The sequence below is a fragment of the Rhizophagus irregularis genome, chromosome 18, assembly GCF_026210795.1.
Source record: "Rhizophagus irregularis chromosome 18, complete sequence".
NCBI classification, from domain to species: Eukaryota; Fungi; Glomeromycota; class Glomeromycetes; order Glomerales; family Glomeraceae; genus Rhizophagus; species Rhizophagus irregularis.
The window spans coordinates 2,494,668-2,497,167 of record NC_089446.1 but is presented as its reverse complement, the minus strand read 5'-3'; the positions used below and the strand labels follow the sequence as shown (position 1 = coordinate 2,497,167).

Below are 2,500 nucleotides of genomic sequence, written 5' to 3'. Positions count from 1 at the left end.
ATTCAAAAATTTATTGTATAATTTTTTTTAAGTTGATTTATTTATTTTAATTAATATAAAAAAAATATTTTAAAATATATCGTTTATTTACCTCATTTATATATGTGTATATATATATATACATACATACATATAAAATAACTTTAAAACGAGGGATTAATCAAATTTTTTTTTTATAAAAAGACACGAATATTTCGATCACAAATTTTCTCCTCACCCATTTTTTCATTACTTGATTTGCAAAAGAATCTAACAAGAATCATACTGAAATTCTCTTTTATATAAAAAGAATTATTTCCTTTCATCGCTTTCATTGCTTTCATCTCTTTCATACTCTCTTCTAAACATAAATATAAACGAACGCTTTATATAAAAATGAGTTTATCTCAATTATCAGAACAATGGTCATTGAAAGACAAAAATGGAAACCCACCGCCTCCCAATATTGTTGAATTCATAAAAAAGTTAGACAAAAAGAATTTGCTTCCTTGCCCTCGCTCGGCTGATGAATTACAAATGCCAGAGAAAGGAACAGTTCCACGAGAAATGAACAGTTTCATTGTATTTAGGCGCCAACTGGCTCACGTTGCAAAATTGCATAAAACATCTGATGATGGTAGGGTTATTTCAACGGCAGCGTCATTTATCTGGAATGGTGCAAGTAAAAATGAAAAAAGGAGTTATTCTCTTATCGCTGAAGAACTTAAGAGGAGACATCGCGAGAAATACCCAAATTACACTTATGAAAGACGAAAAAGAAAAACTGCAGAAGAAGATTTCATTGTCTACGATGCTGGTTTAATAACACAAAATAAGAGCAAAAAGAAAAGAAAAGCTTCACCTGAATCTAGAGCTGTTGTTCAACACGTTTCGGAAGAACAGAAAAGTGTTCCTACTTCAACAATTTTACAAGAACAAGAAAATAGAAATTGGTTTAACCCTTCCCAAGTCGATAACAGTCTTTACTTTTATGATAATGATTGTTACTCTTCGGAAAATTACTGTGAGCAAATTCCTCAAGCATTAAGCGATGAGCTCATTCCTCAATTATTACAAACGGTAACGTCAACAAATTATACAGAAAATGCTTTAACACGACAGCCACATATGCAAGATTTATTTATATTTCAGCAACCGCCACTTACCTCTACCCCTACATGGGAATTTGATTCGTTTTACTATGGAAGTTCTGACGTTGGTATAAATCCATCAATTTTCGAGGGGTTAGATAATAGTAGGCAAGATGATGGCACAGTTGGCACTATTTATTATCTTTAATTTTTTTTTTTTCTTTTTTATTTTTGGAGAAAGAAAAATTTTCTTTTTATTTCTTTTTTTTTGGGATTTTTTCTGAACATTTCGGTGTACAATTTATCATGCAGTGAATTTCTTTTTGTGGGAAATCAAAGACATTTTCTTTTAACTTTTTTGTCAATCACGAGACATTTAATTTGTATTATATTTTCTAAATTCGTATTAATTCTCTGAAAAAAAGAGGAATTATGATATATATATATATATATAGTGTATTTTTAGAAAAGCATAATTTTTTTTTTTCTGGGCTTTTTTTTATTCTCTTTTTAAGATCTCTATGGTCTATGCGATTTATGTTATATAGATTTCGTTATAAACAATATGGCATATATATAGATATTTTTTACGATTTCCAAAATATGCAATATTTCAAATAATTCGAAAAAAAAAAAAATTCAATTAACCTTCCAAACCTTCCAATATACGTTTATATAGTAGTAGTTAATTTATTAATAATAAAAAAAATAAAAAAACAAGTAAAATTTTTTGTAAACAATTTAAAAACTTTGCATCCTTTTTTTTGTTGAATCAATGTGTAGTTTGTTGAATATTAAATATTTACTAGAATTGAAGATGGTGAAGAATTCGTTCCAATTTATATTTTTTTTCGAACTTATAATTTCAATTTTATCTTTTCTGCCAAGAAACTCCATTCCCTTTTTTATCGATATTGCATCATTAAATTCAAAAAAAATAATGTGGCACTCACTGTACGACATACGGGATTGGGCCATAGGGAGTTTCGAATCATCCGTTGATAAAAGTAGGAGAGAATCCCATGGGCTGGAGATTAAAATTCGTTATAATGAGAAATTCCCTATACTGAGGGTCATTTTATTATCATAAAAAAAATCTGTACCTGAACTTTTCTTCATTATAGCAAGTTATTCACTATATAAAAATTCGTTGTAGAGAGGGTGAACGGACTGAACGGTAAAGGATATAGGACATCACATGACATAGAGAGTTAAGAGACTATGTCATTTGTCAACCCGTTTTAAAATTCGTGTAACCTACCAGACTTATAACCAATGAAAACATCTTTCGTGGAGGAAGGAAAATTTTTTTTTTTAACACGTTATCCACTAAAATTTGATTTTTCAATCATATAAATCAAATATGTTTTCGTATCCTTCAAAAAAATCTATTAACATGCATAAAGTTCTTGAGGTTTTCACTTTATTAA

General features: G+C 28.7%; 1 protein-coding gene across 1 annotated transcript; it reads left to right on the top strand.

Annotated features, from left to right (window-relative positions):
* Window positions 1–215: 215 nt before the first annotated feature.
* OCT59_010187 (uncharacterized protein) lies at window positions 216–1,911 on the top strand. Its single transcript, XM_066132863.1, has one exon. It carries the CDS (start codon window positions 376–378, stop codon window positions 1,276–1,278), a length of 903 nt encoding a protein of 300 aa, XP_066000469.1. The 5' UTR covers window positions 216–375; the 3' UTR covers window positions 1,279–1,911.
* The last annotated feature ends 589 nt before the right edge of the window (window positions 1,912–2,500 follow it).